Source organism: Equus asinus, chromosome 20, assembly GCF_041296235.1.
Source record: "Equus asinus isolate D_3611 breed Donkey chromosome 20, EquAss-T2T_v2, whole genome shotgun sequence".
NCBI classification, from domain to species: Eukaryota; Metazoa; Chordata; class Mammalia; order Perissodactyla; family Equidae; genus Equus; species Equus asinus.
Genome location: NC_091809.1, coordinates 45,476,475 through 45,501,202, shown reverse-complemented (window position 1 = coordinate 45,501,202; position 24,728 = coordinate 45,476,475). Strand labels below are relative to the sequence as shown.

General features: G+C 53.7%; 3 protein-coding genes across 20 annotated transcripts; 2 read left to right on the top strand and 1 right to left on the bottom strand.

Annotated features, from left to right (window-relative positions):
- Positions 1 to 127: 127 nt before the first annotated feature.
- Positions 128 to 12,059, top strand: NLRX1 (NLR family member X1). Of its 5 annotated transcripts, none has more exons than XM_044752332.2 (10): positions 128 to 319; positions 1,977 to 2,107; positions 2,673 to 2,742; positions 3,213 to 3,301; positions 3,860 to 4,479; positions 4,878 to 5,699; positions 8,711 to 9,306; positions 9,585 to 9,671; positions 10,466 to 10,717; positions 11,179 to 12,059. In XM_044752332.2, the coding sequence occupies exons 2-10, from the start codon at positions 2,038 to 2,040 to the stop codon at positions 11,498 to 11,500; spliced, it is 2,928 nt and encodes a 975-aa protein (XP_044608267.1). In that variant the 5' UTR covers positions 128 to 319; positions 1,977 to 2,037; the 3' UTR covers positions 11,501 to 12,059. The 5 variants fall into 5 exon arrangements, with proteins under 5 accessions (XP_044608267.1, XP_014711164.2, XP_070346195.1 ...); XM_014855678.3 differs by having other exon boundaries at positions 128 to 430; XM_014855679.3 differs by lacking the exon at positions 128 to 319 and adding an exon at positions 437 to 1,357.
- A 137-nt stretch (positions 12,060 to 12,196) lies between these two features.
- NHERF4 (NHERF family PDZ scaffold protein 4) lies at positions 12,197 to 17,549 on the top strand. Of its 2 annotated transcripts, none has more exons than XM_070490096.1 (11): positions 12,197 to 12,575; positions 12,944 to 12,974; positions 13,122 to 13,195; positions 13,531 to 13,742; positions 14,014 to 14,203; positions 14,302 to 14,438; positions 14,716 to 14,920; positions 15,139 to 15,335; positions 15,433 to 15,660; positions 15,804 to 16,003; positions 16,255 to 17,549. In XM_070490096.1, exons 1-11 carry the CDS (start codon positions 12,560 to 12,562, stop codon positions 16,265 to 16,267), a joined length of 1,503 nt encoding a protein of 500 aa, XP_070346197.1. In that variant the 5' UTR covers positions 12,197 to 12,559; the 3' UTR covers positions 16,268 to 17,549. The 2 variants fall into 2 exon arrangements, with proteins under 2 accessions (XP_070346197.1, XP_070346198.1); XM_070490097.1 differs by having other exon boundaries at positions 12,947 to 12,974; positions 16,255 to 17,535.
- Positions 17,550 to 17,837: 288 nt separating this feature from the next.
- Positions 17,838 to 21,582, bottom strand: DRC12 (dynein regulatory complex subunit 12 homolog). Of its 13 annotated transcripts, none has more exons than XM_070490100.1 (7): positions 21,519 to 21,582; positions 21,103 to 21,184; positions 20,604 to 20,669; positions 20,085 to 20,204; positions 19,506 to 19,598; positions 18,335 to 18,465; positions 17,840 to 18,053 (listed from the first exon to the last, which is right to left on the bottom strand). In XM_070490100.1, exons 2-7 carry the CDS (start codon positions 21,170 to 21,172, stop codon positions 17,925 to 17,927), a joined length of 609 nt encoding a protein of 202 aa, XP_070346201.1. In that variant the 5' UTR covers positions 21,173 to 21,184; positions 21,519 to 21,582; the 3' UTR covers positions 17,840 to 17,924. The 13 variants fall into 13 exon arrangements, with proteins under 13 accessions (XP_070346208.1, XP_070346204.1, XP_070346206.1 ...); XM_044752734.2 differs by having other exon boundaries at positions 21,530 to 21,570; XM_014855732.3 differs by having other exon boundaries at positions 21,454 to 21,554.
- Positions 21,583 to 24,728: the final 3,146 nt, after the last annotated feature.

Below are 24,728 nucleotides of genomic sequence, written 5' to 3'. Positions count from 1 at the left end.
GCGGGCGGGCCTGGCGCCTGGCAGACTGCGGAGGGCAGTCCCAGCGGCAGGTCCCTCCCGGCTGCAGGGATGTCCCCGGCGGAGGGCGGGGCGCTGGAGGGCGGGCAGGCGAGGCCCCGCCCCGGGCCCGCTTCCCGGGCACCCGGCCTCTCGCTGTGCCCTCCTCCCGGGTCCCCACTGGCCGCGCGCGCCCGGGCTCGCCCTCGCCGGTGCCCGCTGCCAGGACCGGATGCAGGCGGGCAGGAAGCGCCGCGCGGGGCCTCTGGGAGCAAGCGGGAGACGCCGGCGGGCCGCGGGCTCCGGGCCTGGGCAGCCGCGGGTAAAGGCCCAGCGGGCCCCGTCGCCCCTCGCCCCCGGCGGGGCCGCTGCGCGGGGCGGGCCCGGGGCGAGTGCCGCTGGGGCTGCGCGGCCGGACGGTAGGACGGAGCCGGTACGCTGCGTGGGGGGCACTCTGGCCGGCTCTCCGCTTGGGCTCCGAAGCCATCTGCATCTCGAGAGCTGTTTGGGACCCAGTTTGGGGCAAGGAGCGCTGGACCTGTGGGAGCACAGCCCCCGTACCTTTGTGGCTGTATCCCTTCCTTTCTCACTGCCCTAGAGACTTGGGTGATCGCCAGAGAACTGCTCTCACCACCCCCGACCCCTCCGCGAGTCCCATCTTGAATCAGTGGCCCTGGATCTCATTTTACCCCCTTGACCTACTTTCTCCCAGCTTTCTCAGCTTCATGGCTCTCTTAACCCTTCTCCAGCCCCTGGGGCTGGTGCTCTGAGCCCTAGCCCGCCCCTCCAGTGGTTGGCCCTGCTGGCAGGTGGGCCCAATGCAGCCAATTCTCCTTAAGTTTGCCCTGCCCTTAAGGAGCCACATCTCAGTGGAGACCAGGTGCCAAACAGCAGCATGCTCCATTTAAGGGTGCTCAGAGGGATCGGGAAAGACTTCCCAGGAGAAAGGACCTTTGAGCAGAGTCTTAAAAGATTGGGTAGGATCTGGACAAGGGAGGAAGGTCATTGCAAACTAAAGAAAGTGTATGAACAAAGTTAGGAAAGTGTGAGCAAGAATTCAGTGAGCCTGGCAAGTGAACTGTGAGTCGAGGGCAAACTCAGAAAAATAGCTTGTGTGGGCCAGGTGTTTGGACTTTGTAGTAACCTAGGATTTTAGGGAGACAACTGGTGGCTGGGATGAGGGATTGGAATGGGATGAGACTGAAGGCAGAGGCCAGTAAGGAAAAGGGGGTCCTTGGAAGTCCTGGAGCATCTGATGCAGTAGGGACGGGCTGGCAAAGCACTGGGAGGACCGATCAGTAGGACTGTTGACTGTCTGAAGGAGGGGCGAGGATTTAAAGACAAAGGTCGGATTTCCAGCGTAAGTCGTGCAACTGGGGAGATCTGCAGTAAAGTAACTTAAAGGGGAGGGGGCATGATGAGCTCAGTTCTGCCTGCATGAAGCTTGAAGCACGGGGGGCAGGATATCCATATGGAGATGTCAAGTAGGAAGTTCATTCATGCATTTATTTATTATTTATGCCAGCCTCAAAGGCAGCTTACATAAAAGTCACAGAAGATAAAATGATAAAACCATTAAAACTCAGCTAAAAGGACCTGATAGCTAGGGGAAAAAGGCAGAGGGGGGCGGATAGTTGTTGCTGGAAAATGTTGGCTCAGAAAAGCCACTGGAAATGAACACAGGACTCACCTGAGCTTGCTTGCAGCCGGCCAAGCAAAAAAGGACACCTAAAGAAAGCAGTTCACTGGGCTGGAGCTCTGGGAGAGGCGATAGGTGGTAGGAGATAAACTGGGATTGTTCAGGTGGGGGATATAGGAGAGGGAGGAGATCTGAAGGCCAGGCCAGGGCTTTGGCAATGCTGACATTTAAGGAAAGGCTGACACTCTCCTCAAGAGGAAGGCCTTTCCTTGGCCTGCATGGGGAGGTAGGGGTGGGAAGGTGGGGTGTGTGTGGTCCATTTGCACCATTCTTCCTGCAGGGGAACAGGATAGAAGGTGGTGTGCGAGATCCCTTGGGCTCCGACTGTCTCTCCTGCTGCCATGAGCTGGAGCCGCCATGTGCCCAGGGCCTCCTGGGGCCCTGGTTTGGGAAGAGTGTTCCAGCCAGCAGGTGAGCAGGAAGCAGGGGTTTCTGTTTTTACCTCTTCCTCTTCAGAGTCCAGAAGGTGCCTGCAAGAGAGCAGGGATCCAGACGTCAGGTGTGCTAGCTCCAGCTCTGTGGTTCAGTAGCTTTTGGCCTTGGGTAAGTCACCTCACCTCCCTGAGCTTCCTTTTTCCCATCCTAAAATAAAGGAGTCGGACTAGTGATCTTCGAGGGTCCCTGTAGCTACATAAGTCCAGGAACACTTGTCTGATTTTATTTTGCAGGCAACAAATATTTATTGAGTGTCTTCCATGGGCCAGACCCTGTGCTAAGTTCTAAGTATATAATTATGAACCAAAACAGATGTGATCCCTGCTCTCATGGGGGGTGGGCAGAGGGGTGAGACGGAAATGAATGTTAACCAAATAATTACACGATGAAGTATGAAATTGCATAATAACTGCTACAGTGGGGTGGTACGTGATGCTATGAGAGTAAATAATGGGGGATTTGATATAGACGTGGGGTCTGTGTATTGGTGGCGGAATGTGAATGGGATCTGGATGCTGTTTCATCTCCTTTCTCTCTGTAGATGAACGTACCTCCTTCCTGATCCACTGGAGTTGGCCCCTTAAAAGGGAGCGTCCTCTTGGGCCCCCTAGGTGAGGTCTCAGTGTCATACCTTGGAACACATCTGGGCACAGCAGAGGAGCCTGGGAAGGGTCAGGCCTTGAGAGAGCTTGATCCCTGAGGGGGAGGTTGGTCTTCTGGAGGTGGGGAGGGTACAGAGTCAGCTACCAGGTCTAAGAGGAAGTTGGCTTACATCATCAACGGCACAAGTCACAGTGGTTAGCCAGAGGGAGGACCTGTGGGAAGTGGGTGGAGTCTGGTGGTGGCCAGCCTGAGTTCCAGGCAGGCAGGCAGCAATGGGGAGCTGGAGGGCTAGGAGTGAGGCCTCAGTCCCTGGGAAGGGTCTGAGAGTCAGACAAGGCTCTCAACTTGAGTGTCCAGGGTCAGGCCTGGATCTCAGAAAGCCAGAAGTCCGTCAGTCCAGACAGGCCTGGACTCAGAGCCTGTGCAGAGGCTGAGCCCGGTAGCCAAGCCCCGGCTCATCCCTTCTCCTTGCTCTCAGGGCCTTTATACGCCATCATGGAAGCTCAGCAGACAGTGGTCCCCCATCAGGGAGGCATGGACAGTGGTTCCGGGGCACCTCTGCAGCTGGTAAAGGGACTGGCTCCTTAGTGAGCCTGAGGAGGGGGGCTGGCTGGGATCCTGGTAGGGGGTCAGGGGGAGGGGCCTGGAGGGAGAAGCAGGCAGGAAGAAGGAGCAATAGAAGATCCGCTGCCATCGTCCATCAGTGGGCCCACCCTTCCTGGCCCCATCATCCATCTGTCTGTGTATCCCTTCCTGCAACACTATTGCAATGCACACTTACTGTGTACAAAGCACTGGGAAGGATAGATCATCCCCATCCACCTTCTGCAAACTGGGTCCAGCAGTCAGGTGAAGATTGCATACGGATAACCATGTAGCCAGTCAGCCCAGGCTCAGCATCCCTCATCCTGTGGCTCCCCACTTTCTGCCACAGGGGCTCCAAGCTTTCTGGACAGTCTGTATTTTCTGAGAGAGTCCTGTGTGCCCAGCACCATTCTGGGCCCTGCATCTCCTGATGCTGTGTCTTGACTCTGCAGCCTCACCCTACCACCACCCTGGCTGGCCCTAAGCTTCTGCATCTCCCTGCCTGTTTCCCTGACCTGTTCTCCTTGCCTTCCCATCTAGAAGCTATCCAGCGGCACCGCCGGAACCTAGCTGAGTGGTTCAGCCGGCTGCCCAGGGAAGAGCGCCAGTTCGGCCCAACCTTTGCACTAGATACAGTCCATGTAGACCCTGTGATCCGTGAGAGCACCCCTGATGAGCTGCTTCGCCCCCTGGCGGAGCTAGCCCTGGAGCATCAGCCACCCCCAGCCAGGCTCCCCACACTGGCCCTGTCTCAGCTCTTTGACCCAGATGCCTGTGGGCGCCGGGTGCAGACAGTGGTGCTGTACGGGACGGTGGGCACAGGCAAGAGCACACTGGTACGCAAGATGGTCCTGGACTGGTGTTATGGGCGGCTGCCAGCCTTCGAGCTGCTCATCCCCTTCTCCTGCGAGGACCTGTCATCCCTGGGCCCTGCCCCGGCCTCCTTGTGCCATCTTGTGGCCCAGCGCTACACGCCCTTGAAGGAGATTCTGCCTCTGATGGCTGCTGCTGGGTCCCGCCTGCTCTTTGTGCTCCATGGCTTGGAGCATCTCAACCTCAACTTCCAGTTGGCGGGCACGGGGCTTTGCAGTGACCCTGAGGAGCCAAAGGCGCCAGCTGCCATCATGGTCAACCTACTGCGCAAATACATGCTGCCCAAGGTGAGTGGCCCCCTGCCCCGCCACCACTGCCCCCTGACTTGCCCCCTAAGCATTTTTGTGTCACAGGCCTGCATGTTTATTGGGTAGGAGCACAGGGCTCTTGGTTAATTCAAACCCTGCCCATCTACTTCCCAGCTGTGTGTCTTTGAGCAAGTCAACAACTTCCCCAAGCTTCTGTTTCCTTCTCTTTTTGAGTTGAACTGATCAAATGAGATACTGCATATTACGCGCTAGGCGCAGTGCCCTGGATCGTAGTAGGTGCTCAGTAATTGGGAATTGTAAATTATTATGGTTAGTATCATCTTCCTCCTTGGATACTCTGTCTTCGGGGGCTCCCTGGAGAGTGAGGCAATCAGAACACTAAGGTCTTTCTTAATCCTCAACCATGCTTTTCCCAGGCCAGCATTCTGGTGACCACCCGGCCCTCTGCCATCGGTCGCATCCCCAGCAAGTATGTGGGCCGCTATGGCGAGATCTGTGGCTTCTCTGATACCAACCTGCAGAAGCTCTACTTCCAGATCCGCCTCAACCAGCCAGACTGCGGGCACGGTGCTGGGGATGCGGGTGTCTCCACCACGCCGGCTCAGCGTGACAACCTGGTGCAGATGCTCTCCCGGAACCTGGAGGGGCACCACCAGATTGCTGCTGCCTGCTTCCTGCCCTCCTATTGCTGGCTTGTCTGTGCCACATTGCACTTCCTGCATGCCCCCACGCCGGCCGGACAGACCCTCACGAGCATCTACACCAGTTTCCTGCGTCTAAACTTCAGTGGGGAGATGCTGGAAAGCACTGACTCCTCCAAGTTGTCCCTGATGGCCTATGCCGCCCGAACCATGGGCAAGTTGGCCTATGAGGGGGTGTCGTCCCGCAAGACCTACTTCTCCGAGGAGGATGTCCGTGGCTGCCTGGAAGCTGGCATCAAGACGGAAGAGGAGTTTCAGCTAGTGCATGTCTTCCGCCGGGATGCCCTGAGGTTTTTCCTGGCCCCGTGTATCGAGCCAGGGCACCCGGACACCTTCGTGTTCACCGTGCCCGCCATGCAGGAATACCTGGCTGCCCTCTACATTGTGCTGGGTTTGCATAAGACCACTCTGCAGCGGGTGGGCAAGGAAGTGGCCGAGCTCGTGGGCCGTGTGGGGGAGGATGTCAGCTTGGTCCTGGGCATCATGGCCAAACTGCTGCCCCTGCGGGCCCTGCCTCTGCTCTTCAACCTGCTCAAGGTAACGGCCCCCGTGTTCCCCGTTCGCCCCTTGCTCCTCTCCAGGAAGGAAACTGCTGCTTCCCGCATAGCTGTGAATCCTCTACTTGGCTCTGCTTGCAGATTTGGGCAGTCTGACTGTTAGTGGGATCGGGGCAGCAGGAAGGGAGAGAGAGAAGCTGCAGGCTGGGGAAGGCTTGGAGGCTGGGAGGGGAATTGGAGGGCACAGGGACTTTAACAACAATCCTACAACCCTGACAACAGTTTTCTTCTGGCACCTCTCCTCCGGCTCTTGGTTGCTGGGAGGCAGGGGTCACTATAGTCCAGGGTCTGTCCTCTGCTCTGCGGGCCCAGAAACTTGGTTGTCTGCTCCCCCAGAGGTGATTAGACTCCAGGAGTGATGACTCATCCTAACGAAATCACCAGAGACAGGTTTATAAAGCAGATGCCATTTTATTCCTTTATGCCGGGAGGATAAATGGCTTTGGTAATTGGTTTAGGACAGTCCATCCGGGGTGCAGGTCTGCTCCAGAGACCAAATTACAGGCCTGAGGACTGTGCTGTGAGCAGGGTGGATGCACTAAGTTTTTGAGGGGAAGAAGGACCCACTCTCTGCTGATGTCTGCAGGGGCCTTGTAAACGGAATACTGTTATCATCCCTTTTATAGATGCGGAAACTGAGCCTCACAGAGGCCACGCCACTTGTCCATGGTCACTCAGATAGTAAGTAGGATAGCTGGGGTCTGAGTCCAGGTTTGTGATTCCGAATTCTGTGCTCTTTCTGCCAAACTTTACTGATGTGTTCTATATATTTCTGTTACGCTATGATGCCTTGCTAGGTAACCCTGGTCCTTTCTAGGAATGTTTCAGTAACTAGTCCTGAGGAGGCAGAGCCCTGGTCAGTCCTGGCAAAATTTTAACAAGTTTTCCCTTTTTTTTTTTTTTTTAAGAAGTTCTTTCCTTTTTTTTTTTAAAGATTGGCACCTGGGCTAACAACTGTTGCCAATCTTTTTTTTTTTTTTCTGCTTTATCTCCCCAAACCCACCCCCGTACATAGTTGTATATCTTAGTTGCAGGTCCTTCTAGTTGTGGCATGTAGGATGCCGCCTCAACGTGGCCTGATGAGTGGTGCCATGTCTGCGCCCAGGATCCGAACCCTGGGCCGCCGCAGCAGAGTGTGCGAACTTAACCACTCGGCCACGGAGCCGGCCCCAAGTTTTCCTTTTTTTTTGGTGAGGAAGATTGGCCGTGAGCTAACGGCTGAGCCGGTCTTCCTCTATTTTTGGTATGTGGGACACCACCACAACATGGCTTGATCTGTGCCCAGGATCCAAATCTGCAGTTCCCCAGGCCACTGAAGCATGCAAACTTAACCACTCCCCACAGGGCTGGCCCAAGTTTTCCTTTTCATAGATAGCAAAGCATCAGGGTTAAGAATAGAGATTCAGTAGGGCAGCTACCTGGGTTCAAATCCAGGCTCTACCACTGACTAACTGTGTGACCTTGCACAAGTTACTTAACCTCTCTGTGCCTCAAAGTCCTTATCTGTTAAGTGAGGATAATAATATAATATATATCACTGGCCTAATATGAGGATTAATGTATTCATCCTCAGGACCCGGCACATAGTTAGTGCTATTTAATTGTGTGTTAAACATGAAACCAGGCTCAGGCAGCCCACTTCTTCTCACACTGTTGCCTCAGCCAGGACGCTGAGGACCCCACCCCTTTGAGAATGTGCCCGTCTTGCCTGGATCTCAGTGAGAGGCTGCAGTCTCCTGACGGAATTCAGAAAGGCCCTCAGTTGTTTGAGAGTGCACGAGAATGAACACCACACCCACAAGCCCTCTTGGAGGTTGGGTTGCCTAGTAGAGAGCTGGTCCCGTCTGTTCCTCCATGATCCTGTGGATTCAGTTTCTCAGGGTGACGTTTTCTCATCCCGTCACCAGACAAATGTCGGGGGAGGGGCGCATAGCCTCCACGGCAGGAAGCTCACCTATATAAAGTGAAAAAGACAAAACTGGACACTAGAGGAGGAGGCACGGAACGACCTCGTGGCCGCTTGCCGAAGGAAAGGGCCCTCCTGTCCTTTCAGAACCACTGCGGGGATGGGAGGTAATGTCGCAGAGCTCCCGTTTCTCCAACAAGTATTGGAGGGCCTGCTGTGTGACAGGCAATGTGTTAGATTCTGAGGAAAAAGCAATTAACACGATCCCAGGCTTCTGCCCTTTTGGATTGTGCAGTCTGAACACGAGCAGGTCAGTGTATAATGAAAAATCGTGGTAAGCACCTAGAAAGCAAAGTGCCAGGTGCTGTGACTGTGTGCAAGGGTTGGGGGGACCTTGTTTGGGGGAATAAGGAAAACCTCCCTACAGGAAGGGCATTTAATCTGATCCCTGGAGGATTTGCCAGGAAAAGAACTGGGGGAAAACGCCCCAGGCAGAGGGTACCACTTTGAAGGAAGAGAAACCTTGGCACTGTCAAAAAAGTTTAAAAAAGAGAAAAACCAAAAGGGCAAGAGCAGAGTGAGTGAGGGTGAGAGGCCTGTGATGAAAGCACCGTGGTTGGCAGGGGCCAAATCCTGCAGGGCCTGGAAATAGGGGCGACATCAGGCATTGCTGCTGTGATGAGGATGAGGACGTTGAGGATGGTGATGTATTTATAAAAGCTAGCTTGGTACCAAACTGAATACATAAAATATGCTAATTCTTTCCCACCCCTCCCTGGGCTTGAAAATATATGAGGTGTTTGGGAAAAAGAAAGAATTTCCTAATTTCTGGAGTACGTGAGACAAGTGTTGAGAGAAAGGTCAAATTGGGGCCAAATTATGAAAAGTTTTCTATTCCCTGTGGGCAGTAGGGAGCCACAGAAGATGTTGTAGGAGGGGAGTAGTATGATCAGACAAATTGTGCTGCAAGTTCAAGGGAGATCGCGAGGCTGAAGCTGTCAGAGAGAGCGTATCCTCAGCCAAGCTTTGCAGGCTGAACAGGCCCACAGGAGGCTGCAGTGCCCTCCTCCCGCTTCCTTTCCCAGGTGGTTCCTCGAGTGTTTGGGCGTGTGGTGGGTAAGAGCCGAGAGGCGGTGGCCCGGGCCATGGTGCTGGAGATGTTCCGAGAGGAAGACTACTATAACGACGACGTCCTAGACCAGATGGGAGCCAGTATCCTGGGCGTGGAGGGCCCTCGGCGTCACCCAGATGAGCCCCCCGAGGATGAGGTCTTTGAGCTTTTCCCCATTTTCATGGGAGGGCTTCTCTCTGCTCACAACCGGGCCGTGCTGGCTCAGCTCGGCTGCCCCATCAAGAACCTGGATGCCATGGAGAATGCCCAGGCCATCAAGAAGAAGCTGGGCAAGCTGGGCCGGCAGGTGCTGCCCCCCTCAGAGCTCCTTGACCACCTCTTCTTCCACTACGAGTTCCAGAATCAGCGCTTCTCCGCTGAGGTGCTCAGCTCTCTGCGCCAGCTCAACCTGGCGGGTGTGCGCATGACACCCCTCAAGTGCACGGTGGTAGCCTCTGTACTGGGCAGTGGAAGGCATGCCCTGGACGAGGTGAACTTGGCCTCCTGCCAGCTGGACCCTGCCGGGCTGCGCACGTTCATGCCTGTCTTCCTGCGTGCCCGGAAGCTGGGGTGAGGACCCGTCCTCCTGCACAGGCAGGAAAGGAGGAGATGGTTGGAGGTGAAGAGGTGGGAAGAGAAGGTGCTAGGGAAACCAGAGGTACTGAGGAAGGGCCAAGGGGTAGGATGAAGAAGTCTGGTGTGGGTGGAGGTGACAACGGCAATAGACGTGAGGGTGGGTGTGAACTGCAGAGGCAGGATGGTGAGGAAGGGGCATGGTGGATGGGCAGGCTTGGTGCTGAACTCCTTCCTGGGTTTCTTACCTCCCCTCTCGCCACCTTCTGCTCCAGCTTGCAACTCAACAGCCTGGGCCCTGAGGCCTGCAGGGACCTTCGAGACCTGCTGCTGCATGACAAATGCCAAATTACCACCTTGCGGTGAGTGTTCTGGGAGGGGGCCCGGAGAGAGGCTCTGGCCATCCTGGTTGCCAGCTAAGTAAAGTCAAGGGTGCTCCCTGTCTCACAATATGCCTGGCACAGGCCCGCCCATGGTGTCGTAAAGGGGGTGGGAGTCTAGACCTTGTCCTGCCCCCCCAGCTCCAGTATCAGCAGCAACCAGGTGGCAGGGAAGATGCCACCAGAAATAGGTGCTAAGAAAGCCCCTCACATGGCTAAAATCAGCCTGGGGGAGGGGGAGAAAAATACCCAGGTCGGTTGCCTGGTAACTGTGCCACCAATCCCCTCCCAGGATTTCCCTGTCGCCTCGCAAGGATGACCCTAACACGGGGCACTCTGTAGATGTTCCCAAAGTGTTGACTGATTTACTAGGAACCCAGATGCCTGGGTTCTCGATTTCTGGTTGGAGAAAGAGGAGGCGGATGAGGAAAGAGACAGGAGAGAGGGTGAGAAGGATGGGGAACTGGGGTCTGGGGAGGAGCTGCGATGGGGAAGAGGAAGGCAAGTGGTAAGGATTAAGAAGAAGGGGAGAGGGGCGAAGGGAGTCAGAAAGGAGACTGAAAAGAGAGGAGAAGCCAGCTTCCACCCACTCTCCCTCCTCTACGCTGCGCCACCCTCATCCCCCTGTTTCTCCGTCCTCTTCTCCTGGGCCTGCAGTTCTCTCTGCCCAGGCTTGTCTCCACCCTAGGCTGTGTGCCCTTTTGGCCCAAGTCCCGATGCCCAGCACAGGGCATCTGCCATGGGCCCTCATAACCTTGGGGTGCTTGTGGCTGTAGGCTGTCCAACAACCCCCTGACGGCAGCGGGTGTGGCCTTTCTGGTAGAGGGGCTGGCAGGGAACACCTCACTGACACACCTGTCCCTGCTGCACACTGGCCTTGGGGACGAGGGCCTGGAGCTGCTGGCTGCCCGGCTGAACTGTAACCGACAGCTGCAGGAGCTGAACGTGGCCTACAATGGCGCTGGCGACGCTGCGGCCCTGGCCCTGGCCAAGGCTGCCCGGGAGCACCCTTCTCTGGAGCTGCTACAGTAAGTCTCGTCCCCGGTCCCATCGCCCCACCCCAGCCTAAGACTCTGTTCCCAGCCCTTCAGTCCTCCTTCCCTCTGTCCACTGTGCTTTTCCTGCCACAGGGGGTGGGCCTGGCCTGAGCCTGTCCTCTCTTCCTGGCTTCTGTTTGATCCTTGTCGACCTGCTTCTAGGCCAACTCACCCCTCTGTGATCGGCACTTACCCTGCCCTGATATCCTACCACCATTCCTCCTGGGGTCCTGGTGGCCCCATTCCTGCTGTCCCTGGCCCCACTGAATCCTAGGAACCCCTGCCTCCCTCTGGCCACTGCCCTTCCTCTCTGACTTGTTGCAGACACTCACCCCATGGCCTTCTGCAGCCAGGGGATGAGTTGTGAGATGCCCTCGCTCTCTGTCTACCCCTCCCTGGCCCTCCTTCTCAGAGCCTTGCTGAGTGACATCTATTCTTCTCTCTCCTGCTAGCCTCTACTTCAATGAGCTGAGCCCAGAGGGCCGCCAGGTCCTGCGGGACTTGGGGGGCACTGCTGAAGGTGGTGCCCGGGTCGTGGTGTCACTGACGGAGGGGACAGCAGTGTCTGAGTACTGGTCAGTGATCCTCAGTGAAGTCCAGCGGAACCTCAAGAGCTGGGATCAGGGCCGGGTCCGGCGCCACCTTGAGCTGCTGCTGCGGGATCTGGATGATAACCAAGGAGCCACCCTAAATCCTTTGCGCAAGGCCCAGCTGCTTCGAGTGAAAGGCGAGGTCAGGGCCCTCCTGGAGCAGCTGGGAGGCTCCGAAAGCTGAGACAGTGGCAGCAGGCACCTAGCTGTGTGACCCCCGGCCCAAGCCCCTTCTCTCTGTGGCCTCCTGGCTTGCACTACTACTTCTAGAAAGATCCCTTCAGGGGTAGAGGCAAAGGAATGGGCACAACTGTGCCAGTTGCCCTCCTGGGGCATATCCAACCAGTGCTCCTAAGCCTGGAATTTCTAGGGTCGTGGAACATGATACCTCCTCTCCTTTCAGCTAGAAGGACCACAAGATGTGGCATTTTGGTGGCCAAATTGCCCTATAGTGCCACCACCAACCTCACCTCTCTCTCCTCTCAAGGAGCCTCTGATTGTGCCACCAGGAGGCACACTTCCTATGTCTGCCTTGCCAGGGGTGTTGACATCCAGATGTGCTGGAGGGCCTCCACCTCCTGCTGTTAGGCTTTCTGTGGACACTGAGGGTGCCCACAGCCACTTTCCTCATTGGTGCTTTCTCCTCCCCCTCACGCCACCTTGATCACAACGGTACCTTTGCTCGGTTGCCTCTGGGGACATGTGCACTGACTTGCTGCTATTAAAAAAATGTGTGTCTTCCACCTACTGTGGCCTCTTCCTTGCTTGGTGGTTTCAAGGAAGGGCACTGTTCTTGGTTATTTGGGTTGAAGTACTGACCACTGTCTATTGCAAGTGGTTCCTGGACACTAGGTTCAGAGGCCATGAGTGCTGGGGGGTTGGGCAAGAACAAAATATTGAGGTAGGGGGGAGGCCATGCTGGGCCATGGGGCTCCTATGACCCTTTTCATATATACTTATCCCAGGCTTGGAATTACAGTGACCAGCAATCTACCTTTCTCTGCACAGCGAGGGAGCTGGGACAGCCGCAGGGTCTCTGGATAAAGTTGGGGCCCAGGAACGGGGGTGGGAGGAACACATACACTTCCCCAGAGGATAAGACTCTCTCTCCCCCGTTAACCATTACCCCACTGCTTCCAAGGCAGTGTCTTCGAGGAGGCGGGACATGGGGAGGTAGGTGGGAGGGTCATCTGGTTTCAATGGACCTTGTCCCTACCTGGAGCACTGGGTGGTTGCTTCAACTATGGAGGCAGCTGCAGGTAGGAGGCGGGGAGAACTCCTCCGGAGGGGATATCAGGGCTGTCAGGGGGCAGATTGGGAGGCTGAGGCTGTGGGTCCAGGGCACGCTTGATGTTGGGGCTTGGAGCCCTTGGCAAATAGACTGGCAGTTAGGAAGAGGTGAGTGGACAAATCTGTCTTCCTGGTCCACGCCCTGTACTGATATGCTCAGATTTCTGTGCCAAGGACAGGAGGGAAGGGGAAGGGAGGAGAAGGGAAGATCCTTTTGGAGCAGAACAGAGCAGGCAAGACCTGAGTTTGGGGGTTCCCTTAAGTCCTTTCATAACCGTGGGAGAAGAGTCTAGGGGCTAGAAGGCGCCTCTCCTCCCCACACCCTTTCTCTGCCCAGCAGATCTTCAGGACACAGCCTCGTTAACTCTGTAAGTGCCATGCTGTGAAGCGTTGGGGAGGGGGGTAGGGAATCGAAGGTGGGGAGCTCTTCAGTTGGCATTAGCACGTCAAGTAGAGCCTAAGATCCAAGTCCAGATGGCAGCTTTCTCCTGCCTACATCCCTTGCCTCTTTGCAGGAAGTTTGAGTTTAACCCAAAGCTGGGCATTGATAATCCCGTCCTCTCCCTGGCAGAAGACCACGACCCCTCTGGTAATCCCCTTGCCCCCTAGGCAACCATTCTCTTTCCCCAGAGACACTAGCGCTCCACACAGCCTCCCATCTCCTTGGTAACCACTCACTCGGTCTCAGTCTGATGACAGCCTTGGTGGGGAGTAGCTACGTGGGCGGAGGAGGGGGCGGGGCATTTCCTTCTGTCCCAGCCACTCCGTTCAAGTGATCTTCAGCTCTGCTGCTCAACACCTAACCGGGTAGAAAGCCCGCCTGGTGCCCTATCACGGGGGCAGGCTCTGCCAGGCACAAGGTGGCTAGTACTTGGGTCACATCCCTTCTCCTCTCCCTTTTCTGCTGCCCACCTCCCCCTCCAGAACTCTGGAGTCTGGAGCGGCCTCGTTTCTGTCTGCTGAGCAAGGAGAAGGGCAGAACTTTTGGCTTCCACCTGCAGCAGGAGCTGGGCAGGGCTGGGCATGTGGTGAGCATGGTGGAGCCAGGCACCTCTGCCCAGCGCCAGGGTCTTCGGGCAGGAGACCGGATCCTAGGGGTGAACAACCATGTCGTGGAACGTGAAGACCATGCAGTGGTGAGGTTGGGCTGGGACTCCCTGTGGTACAGGAGAATGTTCCATAGTACCTCAAGGAGAGAAAAGCTGGTTGGTCACCTCCCTGGGTATATGGGGGCAGGACCCAAGCCTCAATTTCCCCCACTTGCCAGAATTTAGGGGTGCCCAGGCCAGAACAGTTGGGTGAAGGCATCCAGAAAGGTGGTTCCCATGGTGGAAAATGTAGGTTCCAGGGAGGGGGAGTTGGCAAGAGGGGCCAGCCTCTCCCTCACCCCGTGTGCCCTCTGCTTAGGTGGTACGCCGCATCCGGGCCAGTGGTCCTCGGGTATTGCTGACGGTTTTGGCACAGCATGTGCATGATGTGGCCCGAGCTCAACAGGGAAACGATGCCTGCCTCTGTCCTACTCTTGGCCCGGGGGTCCGGCCCCGGCTATGCCACATAGTGAAAGATGAGGGTGGCTTTGGCTTCAGTATCACCCAGGGTGAGCTTAGAGGCTTGGGAGGGAGGTCAGGATGGGGATCTCAGTCCCGTTCCAGGCAGGCAGCAGACTGAAACTTGCTTTTTTTTTTTGGCTTCCAGGACATCGGGGGCCTTTCTGGTTGGTGCTAACTACTGGAGGAGCAGCTGAGCGGGCAGGGGTGCCCCCTGGGGCCCGACTGCTAGAAGTGAATGGGGTCAGTGTGGAGAAGTTCACTCATAACCAGCTAAGGAGGAAGGTATGGCTGCCTGCTTCCCCACTCATCCTCCACCCATCTGGGCCTGGGGTCCCTGCCTCCGCAAGCAGACTCCCACCCCACGCACCTCTTCCCCTGATCTGATCTTGTACCCCCGTCACCACCATCCTTCCCTTTACAGCTTGTGCTAGGCCCTTCTCTTCCTTCCCCTCCCCAGTGCCTCAGGCCTGGGTCTGGGAATATGAGGCGCTGTGAGGAGATGCTGCTTCTGCCCTCCCTACCCAGGTGGTTGAGCTGATGCTATGCTGGTCCCCCACAGCTTCGGCAGAGTGGAGAGCAGGTGACCCTGCTGGTGGCAGGGCCAGAGGTGGAGGAAAAATGTCGCCAGCTGGGAATGCCTCTGGCTGCACCCCTGGCAGAGGGCTGGGCACTGCCCACCAAGCCCCGCTGTCTGCACCTAGAGAAAGGGCCCCAGGGCTTTGGGTTCCTGCTCCGAGAGGAAAAGGGCCTTGATGGTCACCTTGGTGAGTGGGGCCCTGGGGGTGGGTAGGGAAAGTGGGCCTTGGGGTGGGCACACGAGTGTATACATACGCCTCTCAGTATGAGTGGTGTCCCTGTCTGAGCCCCAGCCCTGGGCCTCCGCCTCCGTGTACTCCCTGGTCAGTCCCCCAATGTGCACATGGTGGCCTGGGCTGGCACTGGGGGTAAGTAGGGAGGAGCAGTGAAGATGTCTATGTCCCAGGGCAGTTCCTGTGGGAGGTGGACCCAGGACTGCCAGCCGAGAAGGCCGGGATGCAGGCTGGGGACCGGCTGGTGGCTGTGGCTGGGGAGAGCGTGGAAGGGCTGGGCCATGAGGAGACAGTGTCCAGGATCCGGGCGCAGGGCTCCTGTGTCTTCCTCACTGTCGTCGACCCTGAGGCTGACCGCTTCTTCAGCATGGTGCGAGCTGAGGGGCAGGGGCTAGGGTGGGGGAGGAATGGAGCAGGGCTCAGGTGGAAGGGGAAGCAACAGTTTTGTCCCATCTGCCTCCTTCCAGGTTCGCTTGTCCCCACTTCTCTTCTTGGAAAGCACAGAGACTTCTGCGTCTCCCCAGGACACCTGCTCAGCCTCTCTGGTTGAGACCAAGAACCCACCAGTTGAAGACATAGCCATGCCTCCAGACTCATGTGGCTCCCGCCAGTGCTTCCTGTACCCTGGGCCTGGTGGTGGCTATGGCTTCCGACTCAGCTGTGTAGCCAGTGGGCCTTGTGTCTTCATCTCCCAGGTGATGGATGCCCCATGGATCTTAGATCCTTTCCATCATTTGCCTCCTGATGAGCCTTCCTCTGTTTCCCTCCCAGAGCCTTGGAGTGCCCAGCAAACTTTTCCATGATGTTCCATGTTCTGTATCCCCCTCTACACCACCAGGTGACCCTAGGAAGCTCAGCTGCCCGGGCAGGGCTGCAAATGGGAGATGTGATTCTAGAGGTGAACGGGTTTCCTTTGGGTGGAGAGAATGACCTGGAAAGGCTTCAGCAGCTGGCTGAGGCTGAGCCACCCCTGTGCCTGAAGCTGGCAGCCAGATCTTGGCAGGGCTTGGAAGCCTGGAATCCCCAGGGTCTGGAGAGGTGAGGAAGAAGAGACAGACGGACTGTGAGCAGCCAGAGAAGGACAGTGGGGAGCCAGAAAGGACAGCAAAGCGGGAGGGCTGCAGGTGAAGCAGTGCGGGGCATGCAGGTTGAGACTTTAGGTCATGGTAGGTGGGGGCAGAAGGACCCAGGGAACAAGCCCCATTCCTGGGCATTCCATTGCAGGTCGGGGCAGGAAAAAGATACTTTTCCTGTCCCTAAATGACCTTTTCCCTTCCCTCTCTACTTAGGACTGGGCTCTAGCCTCAGATCTGCTGTGGTGCTCCTCTGGTTGGCATAGACCTACCAAGTGACTTTCCTGTCTTAAATCTCCAGCCGGAGGTAGTAGGAGTGGAGCTGCTCTCTTAAGCCAGAAAGTGGAGCTCTGGGACTCTGGACACCTCCAATCACAGGATTGCCCAGGGTCTCCCTCCCTTCCCATGGGCCCACCATCCAGAAGAAGGTGTGTCAGAGGCCCCAGGCAGGCCCACTAGGGAGCCTGCCCTGTGACTCCAGAGGAATCATGTGGGAGCTTTGGGAGTTGTGTCCCAAGGATGAAGCTCTGCCTGAGACTAGTGGTGTGATTTTGTGATTTATAATAAGAAATACATATTTGGTCTTCATCTCCTTTCCTGGCACAAAGGTCCTAAAACCCTTGGAATTTCCTAAGTAATAAGAACAATACAAGTGTCTTCTGTTATTTATAACAAGCCCCTTTCAACGACACCTAGTTTTGTTAATGAGGTGACTTTTGGAAAGCACCTAAGGATAGGGAACTGGTTGCCAGGGGAATGAGCCATGTGATTGGAAGGTTGGAACTTCCAGCCTTACCCCCACCCCCACGCCACCCTTGACCTCCTGGGAGTGATCACCAATGACCAATGGTTTAATCAATCATGCCTATGTAATGAAGTCTCCATAAAAACCAAAAGGACGAGGTTCAGAGAGCTTCGAGGTTGCTGAACACGTGGAGGTGCTGGGAGGGTAGTGTGCCCAGAGAGGGCGTGGAGTTCCCATGCCTGTACCTTGTCTAGGCATCTCTTCCATCTGGCTGTTCCTGATTTGCATCCTTTCTAATAAACTGGTAATCCAGTAAGTAAACTGTTTCTCTGAATTCTGTGACCCCCTCTAGCAAATGATTAAATCTGAGGAGGGGGCTGTGGGAACCTCTGGCTTATAGCCAGTGGTCCGAAGCACAGGTGACAACCTGGACTTGAGATTGGCATCTGAAGTGGGGGCAGTCTTGTGGGACTGGGCCCTTAACCTGTGGGATCTCTAGGTAGATAGTGTCAGAATTGAGTTAAATTGTAGGACACCCAGCTGGTGTCCACAGGAGAGTTGGAGAATTGCTCTGTGTGGGAAAATCCCCCACACGTTTGGTGACCAGAAGTAAAGTAGTCCTGAAAGTGTCGTGGAAGAATACAGAGGAGAAGCTCAGGGTCTCCCTTTCAGGTGGGCTGGGCTAGGGGTGAAGCCATCTGGCACTTGCCCTAGGCACGGCTCCAGGACTCTTGGATGTATGTCAAGAATTTGGAGACCAGTCACACCTTCCCTCTGTGGGCACCTTGGGTTATGGGGGCTGGTGCCTGGACACTGTTGCTCTATTATAGAATGGCCTTTCCCCACAAATCTGGCTGCCTGTGTTTGTGTGGGTGGGGATGGGGGCGATGGTTTGAAGGGACCAAAAGGGCCCCAAGCTCAAGGAGTGGGACCCAGTTTCTCTAGGACAAAGGTTGAGACCTTGTCAAATTTCTCTCCCATCATTCAGTCTTCTGGGCAATGTGTCAGCCAGAACTGAGAAGTCCCCGTGAGAGGCACTCATCTCTGCCGAAAAGCCATAGCCCACAGTTCTGCCGAGTTCTACATCAAGAGAGCTTTATTGCTGGCCTCAGAGAGCCCCAGAGACTAGAGGCTTGCAGCCTCAAAGATCCAGGGGGTTGAGTCCAAACTGGCGGAGCTGCTCCTTGTGCCTGGCGTGGAGTCTCAGCACATCCCTGTCCCACTGAGGCTTGACAGCTCTCAATTTGGCCAAGAGCCCATCCAGGCTGCCCTGCAGATACCAAGCTTCAGGCCCCAGGGAGGGAGGGGGCAGGGTGAGGGGGTGCCGAGGCTGGTCTGTAAGCTTTCCTTGCCAATGTTTTGTTAACGTTCCTATTCTTAGTAGGTAGGCATGGTTGTAGCCCCTTGCTGTCTGCCCTCAAGATAGAGCAGAGTTCCCTGTGGAGATGCTTCTCCTTCTTCCTGGTCTGTCATTATCACACTAGCTGGGGTTCGTGGGGATTGAGGAGTGCTGGGTACTGGGATGGCTGGGTTTCAGAGGGGGGTGCTTACATGTAAGATTTCCTCATACTTGGCCTCCATGTCTGCCACATGGGCCCGAAGCTGAGCCAGAGTCTGGTCTCGCTCTCCGAGGACCTCCTCGGCCTCTCTCCTTGCAGCCTCAGCCTCCTTCTGGCACATCTCTGGGGGGTGGGGCAGAAGGATGAAAGAGGACAGGATGGTGACACTCTACCTTTGGATTGTCTCACAAAGTACCCCCAAAGTAGAACTTGAGTGGGATCATTCCAGACTCTGCCAGGGTCATCGGCTTTCCCATACTCACTATAAAGAGCTGAAGTATACCATTAAGGTATAGTAGAGAGAGTAGTGGGTTTGGTACAAGAGATCTAGATCCCAAATCTGGTTGTCACTTACTACTTGTGTAACATCGGGCATGTCTCTCTCTGAGCCTCAGTTTCTTCATCTTTAAAGAGAGAATGACAACTACCTCACAGGCTTGCTGTGAGAGTTAAGTGTGATTATGGGAAAGCACGTAATATATAGGAGGTGCTCAATAAATTTTGATTGCATTTAAATGTGAGATGAGGCAAAGATTAGGAAAGGAACTCAGGATCTGCATGGCAGATAAGCAGCTCTTGGATGTGTATAGCTAACCTAAAGCTATTTTAGGATAAGAAAGCTTTGAGGCCAAAACTGTGAAAAGTCTTGTGTGCCATGCTAAAATATTTCAACTCTATCCTGTAACCAAGAGGGAAGAGAGCAAAAACTTCCTGTTCTTTATATTTTCGCTTGTTTTGAAGGTTTATTCATTTATTCAGCAAACAGTTACTCAGGATCTACCACGCACTGGGCCTTGAAGATATGGAAGTATATAAGTCAAACATTTTCCCTTAGTTTCACATAAAATCAGCTGTACTAAGATGGGGTATGTTTTGCTCATGAGAGACATGGCAGTAGTGGTGAGTAACAACTGGATTTGGAGAGACCATGGAGACGGGGAAATGCAGTGAGAGACTTACGTCTTCTTTACTTATAACTTAAGATTTTTTGCCATCCTGAACCCTCTGCTCCAGTACTCAGTGGTAGGAGAGCCAGTGGAGAACGTGTTATGAGAGCCTGGGTTGTAGTCTTCTAGACAAGAACCATCGTAAGTCCACCCCTTCAGGCTCTGGACCTCATCAGTGGTCCTCTAGGAGAAAGGCTTAGAAGGTGGGAAGCCTACCCAGCTGTTCCCGAAGGCCCCTCACTTCTTCCTCCAGCCGCCTGCTGCGGGTCTCCATCTCCTCCTGCAGGGCCCGGCACTGACGGCTCATCTCTGTGTCACGGGCAGTGGGTGGCCAGGGACAAGGTGGGGATAGAGTGGTGGAGAAAGGCAAGGGAGTTGTCAGTGGGGAGGGCTCTGCTTCGTCGAGTGGGACAGGAGCATAAAGGCCTTCTTTGTTTTTCTTGCGGCGATTTAAAGAAGCTGGGAGACCCTGAAAACCTGGGGAAGAGCTAGGAAACCAGACCCCTTTCGTCCATGCCTTCTCCTTACTCACTCCCACAGGATGAAGAAGATAATGGCTTTGACTGCATTTTGTAACCCACAAAGCATCGAGCACATGGTATCCCTGCCCAGGATCCCAGAGGCCTTCCTTTGGTTCCTTCAGGATCCTGCCTGATTTGTGCTGTGCTGGGAAGGCTGAGACTGGACATGGCATATGGAAGTCCTCCTCATCTCCCTCCCTTGCTTCCTTAGGCCCCCTTGGTTGTCTTCTTCCAGGCCTCTGTCTCTTGCCCACCTGCTCAACCGAACACGCACCTGCATATATGGCCTTCCCTTCACTTCGGGCCCCCTCCAGTTCAGCCTCCAGCCCTTGCAACCTCTGCTTCAGCTGGTTTTCAGAAGCCTTGGCTCGGCGGGCCTCATCCCTCCGCAGAGCTGTGAACAGTCCCAGAGCGGCCCTTAGGACTGGCTGAGGACCCCATTGAATCAGCTCCCATGGGCTTGATGGACTCTGCCCACCTCTGGAAACTTGGTGGCAGGCCTCTAGCCTTTCATTCTCATTCTGGGTTTTTTTCCCCTAGGATCCCATAGGCTTTTCATTACTAAGAAGCAAAAACTCCCTCTGTGTTCTGGCTATAAAAAATAGCTACCCTTATCAACCCTCACTGCCCATCCCTTCCTCATAATCCCAACTTATGACAAATCTTTTTCCACTAGGGGATGGTTAGAGGTCAACTCAGCCCCCCACCATAGCTCCAACCCTCCAAGTCCCCAAGGACACAGCAATGCTCATTGCCCCACTTCTATTGCCCCCAGAACTTCTGCCCTTCTTACCCAAATGGTCTTGGAGCAACTCTTTTTCCAGCACTGCCAGCCTGTGCATGGATTCGGCCTCCACACCTGCCCTGGCAAGTTGGCAGAACCTCAGCTTATCACGATCTCAGCCTTCCTTACTCCCCTCTCATCCTCATCCCATACTTGGACTTTCTTCCTGCAGATCTGAGGGCCACTAAATGAAGGATCTCTGATGGCAGAGTCTACTGAATTCACCACTGTGTCCTCACTGCCCAGCACATAGTAGGTACTCAAAATATGTGTGATGAGTATACAAGGAAGGCATAAAGCCAGAAGGGACTCAAGGGAGGGGGAAGGTGCCGATTTCCCCACCTTCCCAGCTCCGTGGAACCTAGATGTGAGGCTATGAAGGGGGAGGGCCAAGAAAGCTCCATGCTGACATGCAGAGTGCTGAGTTCTCTCTGGAGGACCTCTGCTTGGTCTCTGAGCCAGAGCACGGAGAAGTAGGGGGTGCCTACCTCCACCCACCCTGACTCACCGGCACCTGCATTCTTTTTCTTCTTCTGTGACCCAGCTTTCACCCCTTTTTCTTTGGTCTTAGGTGGCATCTCCTTGCTGTCCTGGAGGAGGGAAGGAACTCATATTTAGGTCTGTACGTGGGGATGCTTTCCTGACCCCCAGACTGAACTAGGAGTCCCAGGAGAGTTAGAGTTCTAGTCTCCAAGCCTGTCTCCCATACTTTCCAGAAGCTTCTGTGCTTGGTCTCCTTGGAAGTTTAGGCAGGGCTGGGGTCAGTGGGGAGGGTGGAGCTGTTTCTCTCTACCAGTCAGGCTCTATGTACAGAAACCATTCCTCTCAATCCTCTTTTGGAGAAAATAAATCTCAGTACCTGGTTCCTTCCCTCTTCCCATCATCGTTACCCTGCCTCTTCCAATCTGTAGTACCCTCTCTTGCCTGTGTTGTACCTTCCTGGAGAGTGACCCAGCCACGGGCAGGGGCAGAGAAAAGATCCAACCAGCCAGGAGCCTGAGGAGGAAACTGGGTTCTGGGAGCCAATCGAGTGTGGCAAATTTCCGTGGGGGGCAGGACTGAGAACTGGAAGGCTGGGTTTCCAGAGACTGCATGTTGTCCAGGCAACTGGGAAACATGGAGTTCACAGGAAGGTAGAATGGGCTAAATACAAAGCTTCAAATACCGAGGTCCCAGAAGGTCAATTCTCTTCTTATCCCAAAATCCTAAGTGTAGTTTGAGGAGAAAGGGCTTTGGAGCCAATTAGCTGTGATTCACTTCCATGTAGCACTGCCTGCAATTTGGAGACATATAAATTAGATTTACACATCTGAAATAATGCCATTGTGCTGATGCAGAGGAAGAGGACTGACGGCAGCCATTTTGGGCAATTTACATTCCTAGGTCTCATCAGCAAAATGACACTATTAGGCTTAAAACTGGAGATCCCCATCCAGAAGGCACTCTATGGTGTACGGGGGAAAGAAATGCAGGAGAAGGTACTCGATAGAGTTTCCCACTTCAGAGACACACAGGAAAGGTAGACTCATGGACTCCAGGATGCCAACATAGAGGGATGCAAATGGAGAAGAAGGGGCACTGGTTAGAGACAAGAGCCATGAGTTCTAGTCCCCATGTGGATATGTAAATTTGGGCAAGCCATTTAACTTCGCTCAGCCTCAGTTTCCTGGTCTTTAAATCTTTAATTTTGTAAATCCTGAAAGGCCTGGGTTTTAACCAGGCATTTGCAGGGCTATCTTCTCTCACTGTGACTGAATTTATCGCCTCTCTTCCCCTCTTCCCTTATGTGGTTGATTTTCCCATAGGTGCTGAGAAACTACTTTGCTTGGCTCCTGGCAGTATTGCGTTGGTTGGCGCTCCCTCTAGTGGACCTGTTTGACCTTCTCCGGAATCTCCTAAATTTTTCTATTTAAATTATTTATTGGGCAATGTTGAGGGTGCCTTCCTCTTGGGAATACTTCCTAGCATCTTGCTGGAGTCATGAGTGGTTGGAAAAGTAAATTTTAGGAAGGGAGCATGACGGGTGGCTTGCTGTAGTATGGGGAGCCTTGTCATCTGTCTGCCACCTGGATCTCTGGGCACCCTACTGGCTAGAATGAAAACAGCAAAAATGTCAGGGCTGTTCCCTTTATGGATTAAGGGAACTTCAGGCTCTTTTTTAGATATTTCTCTCTGTCTCTGTCCCCCTCAACATTTTCAGTCAGTTGGCTGTTCACAGGAGGAGATCTGAAGAAATAGCCATGAGATTAGGGAATAAAAAATCCTTTCGCTGGGGAGTAGGCAGATTCATGCAGAAGCTGATTCATGTTTATTTGTCACCTTCGTGGCCACAGGCTACTTTTCTGACCCTTTGGACATTTTACAGATTAAAGAGAAGAAGCACGCTTGTCCTTCCAGATGCTTACAGTTCCAGCACCTGAGGGTCAGATGACCTTGTGCACATCTCCCAAATCTGGAGAATACATTTCTTCTAATCTTGAAGCATGTTTTTCATTTATCCTTCCCCCAGAAGCCTCTCCCCCGTCTAGGAACACAGTAGAGGTTTCTGCTCACCCAGTCCTTCTCCTCATCTAGAAGCCTGTCTGGGGACATTTTCCATGGAATGATTTGTGTCTCCATCATGCTAATGCATGAAATGACATATTGAGGACAAAATACACACAACATATCATGCCTCAGGAGAGCATTTACTTTTCGAATATGTTCAGTCAACTGACTTTCAGGTGCAGAATGAGGATGTGGTTTGGGGTGAAGGTGAAATGGAATAAGAAGGGCGCCACATGTCACATGATGTGATACAAGCTGCGCCAGTTTAGAATAACCCAAGAATGAGAATGACGCTGTGATCAACAATCCAACCCCCTTGCTAGTAGATTTTGAAAATGAGCCAAGTAAAAATTGTGGAAAAAAGGGTCAATCTTTCCTTCTTTTTTCGTTAACCTCAGTTTAGAAGTGAAACTAGGAAAGGTCATTTCAGCAGAACTCTGTCTTCCTTTGAATTGGATGCCATCTGGGAGTTTTGAAGAGATGTAGAGAGAAGGGTCACTCTGCTTTATTCAAATGTGAGAGACAGGTCATCGTATATTGAAGGAAACACGGCTTACTGCGGGAGAAACACAGTGCAAATTATACAATTCCATTCTATACAGACTCTATTGAAGATAATACAGATTGGAAGCCTTAAACCAAGCCGGAGATGTGTAGATGATCTAGATAAGCTCATACACAGCTCCAAGGGTTAATTTCTCACCTTACTCCATTAAATCTAGAATTTCACTACAAGGGAAAAAAATACTACCCTTGTATACCTATACTGTACTAGGTACTGTGGAAGACCAAAGTCGATTACACAGTATAGGATAAATTCATGTGTGGTGGGTGTGAGAAATAAATAGTTATGGAAATTTAGAGGAGGGAAGAATTATTTCTCTCTGGAGTGTCTAGTAAGGAGGACAATATCTGAGTTCAATTTCGAACAATGGATCGGACCTTAGTGCACACTTTAGGCAGAGGGAATGCTCTGAGTAATGGTGATGAAAAAAGAAAGAATTGTGGTATTTTGTGACTTGGTGAGTTACCCAGCATGGGATATATGTATACGGTGTAAAATTGCAAGGTAGTTTGGAGTTAGATCGTGACCATTAACTTCATTCAGGAGTAATGGGGAATGTTTAGAGTTTTTTTGCAATGCTGTCAGAACTATACTTTAGGAAGACTAGTGTGGTCGGAGGATGGATTGAGGGCTGCAGGAAAACCAGTGACGACAAGGTTTCAACGGACCAGGGGAGAGAAAAGGAGCGCCTGCAACCAGTAGTGCTGGTACTAGGGATGTAAAGTTTTGACAATAACCTAAGAGCTTTGCCTAGATTTTTCCTTGGGAGATTCTTCTAACTCTTTCTAGATAGAAACTAATTAAAGGAAATTCTACTGATAGGAAATGATAATGTTGACTCCATAATCAATCTTAGATAAAGGCCATTGAATTGCAAGACAAGGATGTTGGGCTGAAGGGTCCTTGAGTTCAGGGATACTTTTTCCCCTCTTATTTGATACTTGATAAGCTTAATTCTCTAATCAGTCAAGGGCTCGGCGCAAGAGGGGGGGGGCGGGGAATCTAAGGCGGAACCGAGTACT

Coding starts and splice junctions, on each gene's coding strand:
- NLRX1 (XM_044752332.2), top strand. CDS start 2,038: ATGAGCTGGAGCCGCCATGTGCCCAGGGCCTCCTGGGGCCCTGGTTTG. Junction 2,108..2,672: donor AAGAGTGTTCCAGCCAGCAG/GTGAGCAGGAAG, acceptor TTCTCTCTGTAG/ATGAACGTACCTCCTTCCTG. Junction 5,700..8,710: donor TGCTCTTCAACCTGCTCAAG/GTAACGGCCCCC, acceptor TTCCTTTCCCAG/GTGGTTCCTCGAGTGTTTGG.
- NHERF4 (XM_070490096.1), top strand. Junction 13,196..13,530: donor AGAAGACCACGACCCCTCTG/GTAATCCCCTTG, acceptor CTCCCCCTCCAG/AACTCTGGAGTCTGGAGCGG. Junction 14,921..15,138: donor GGGCCTTGATGGTCACCTTG/GTGAGTGGGGCC, acceptor TCTATGTCCCAG/GGCAGTTCCTGTGGGAGGTG.
- DRC12 (XM_070490100.1), bottom strand. CDS start 21,172: ATGCCACCTAAGACCAAAGAAAAAGGGGTGAAAGCTGGGTCACAGAAG. Junction 19,599..20,084: donor AGGGAAGGCCATATATGCAG/GTGCGTGTTCGG, acceptor CCCGTGACACAG/AGATGAGCCGTCAGTGCCGG. Junction 18,054..18,334: donor AGTATGAGGAAATCTTACAT/GTAAGCACCCCC, acceptor TGGTATCTGCAG/GGCAGCCTGGATGGGCTCTT.